Source organism: Arachis ipaensis, chromosome B06 (genome assembly GCF_000816755.2).
Source record: "Arachis ipaensis cultivar K30076 chromosome B06, Araip1.1, whole genome shotgun sequence".
NCBI classification, from domain to species: Eukaryota; Viridiplantae; Streptophyta; class Magnoliopsida; order Fabales; family Fabaceae; genus Arachis; species Arachis ipaensis.
In genome coordinates this window covers 2,140,306-2,142,601 of record NC_029790.2, presented here as the reverse complement: position 1 = coordinate 2,142,601, position 2,296 = coordinate 2,140,306, and the positions used below count along the sequence as shown (strand labels likewise).

At 27.2% G+C, this 2,296-nt stretch overlaps 1 protein-coding gene across 1 annotated transcript in view; it reads left to right on the top strand.

The window, feature by feature from the left end:
- LOC107645180 (ent-copalyl diphosphate synthase, chloroplastic) overlaps nucleotides 1-2,237 on the top strand; it is a gene marked incomplete at both ends in the record, with an annotated part of 6,491 nt that extends 4,254 nt beyond the window's left edge. Inside the window, 4 exon segments of the mRNA XM_016349147.1 lie at nucleotides 63-161; nucleotides 274-519; nucleotides 1,335-1,458; nucleotides 2,040-2,237. Of these exon segments, the coding sequence (XP_016204633.1) occupies nucleotides 63-161; nucleotides 274-519; nucleotides 1,335-1,458; nucleotides 2,040-2,237 (667 nt within the window).

Genomic DNA, 2,296 nt, shown 5'->3' with positions numbered 1-2,296 from the left:
TAACTTAGAAATATTGAATTCAAATAGTAGTACTCATCACTTATAATTTTATTTGTATATAGGATGCCAATTGTGAACAACAACCACTATTTGGAGCTAGCTAAATTAGATTACAACAACTGCCAAGCTGTCCATCTAACAGAATGGGAAAAAATTCAGAAGTAAGATCAAACAATTAAGTAATCTTTATCAATAAATTTCATTTGTCCTTAATTTCATTTAACAATTTTATGATATAACAATTGAATTTGACAATAGATAAATATATTTTAGGTGGTACTCAAATTTGAAATTAGCAGAATTTGGACTGAGCAAAAACTCTCTGCTATTGGCATACTTTTTGGCGGCAGCCAGCATTTATGAACCTGAAAGGTCCCACGAGAGGCTTGCATGGGCCAAGACCACCGCATTGCTTGAAACAATAGCATCCTATGTTACGGACGACGATGCTGATTCAAGAAAAGATTTCGTCACAAAATTCACTCAATGCTTTGACAAATGTGACAATTCTGTTGGATGGTAACTTTTTTTAGTTACTTCTTTTTTTTAAATGTCGCCTAAATTAATGGAACATGCTAATAATATCTAAAAACATTAGATATCTGCATGACCCCATTTTTTTTATTAATAATGCTTCATCACACTTAGCTACTCTTTGTTGTTTTTATGTAGTATATTCGGACATTTAATTTTAATTTTAAAGTTATTGTGTCAATTTAACATACTCTTTCTCTTATTGTCTAATGATATACATAGATATGTATAAAACAAATCGTAGGAATCTTTAATCAAATGTTTTTTTATGTGCCGTGTGACATAAATATACATTTTTTTTAACCAAAGGTTTTGCATGCATGTTAATAGCAAATATTCTTCTACACATTAATAAACAAATAGTTATGATATGTATTACTACTTTTTTTATTTTTAAATATATTTATTATTTTAAAATTTTAATATATTTATTTATTATTCAACATATTTTGATATAAATTATATTTAGATATAATAAAAATATTAAAATATAATTAAATATTTAAATGTGTTTTTTTATGAATGATTATATTTTTAGATTGATAGCATAGGTGATTTTATTTGCATTTTTTTAAATATTCGGTAAGTACTCTAGTGTACTCTGTAAATCTTCACAAATGTATATTGCATGTTGAAATTTAGATATTTTTTTATTTTTTTTTGAAGGTATTTAGTTTTCGATACTTTCTATGAAATGAGTTCTGGAAAGTTGGAGGAATCAATTACAGTGGTCCTTTCGTTTTTGTCGTTAGTTTCTAGAAACTGAACACACTAAAGAGTGGTTTGAATGTTATCTGCAGGAGGTTGAAGAAGAATAGAACAGGACAAGAACTTGCTCAGACTTTAGTTGCGGATATAGATCAAATTTCTTGGGATATATTCGTATCTCATGGTCATGAAATTGGATATGACATGCTTCATGCAGTAAGTGTCTTTTTGTTCTCATGTATTTCCTGTTATATGATTTATTATTAATGTCATTTAATTGATAAAACTTGAGAATTTATATCAAAAATTACAAAATTATCTTTCAGGAGAATAATAATCCATTTGACCATTGTAACAAATAGTACTTGTAACTACCCAAGTGGAAAAAAACAAAATGAAAATAGAATGTTACTATGTAAGGTAGAAATAGTGTAAATTTCTTATTATTCTTTGATTATATTCTTTTTTATATAATTATTCAAAAAATTATTATAAAAATAATTGAATAAATCTAAAAAAAATAAAATAAAAAGTAATCAATAATAAGCTAATATGATTTTTAAATGTGTTATGTTTAGATTTTTATGTTTGATTTTTGTTTAAATTAATTTTCATTGTTTTCCTAGAAAGATGAATAGTAATTATCTTCCTAATAAGTATTTAATTTATATAGGTATCAGTGCATCAACTAACTAGCACCAAACCAAATTACTTATTTTTTAAAAAAAAAAATCAATATTATTAAACCATGGGATTATCTTTGTTTTCTTACCATAAATGTTACAAAAATTAAACAGTGGAAAAAATGGCTTTCAAGTTGGCAAATAGAAGGGAACAATTGCGAAGGAAAAGCAGGGCTATTGGTGCATATAATAAACCTAAGCGGTGGACATTGGATCTCAGAGGAAGAGCTAAGCTTCAATCCACAGTATCAGCATTTGCTCCAATTAACCAACTCAGTGTGTCACAAGCTCTATTCTTTCCAAAAGGACAAGGTCAGTGTGACACGGCAACCATATCCTAAGACTTTTCTTTTCATAGGTTTTGGTTTCTC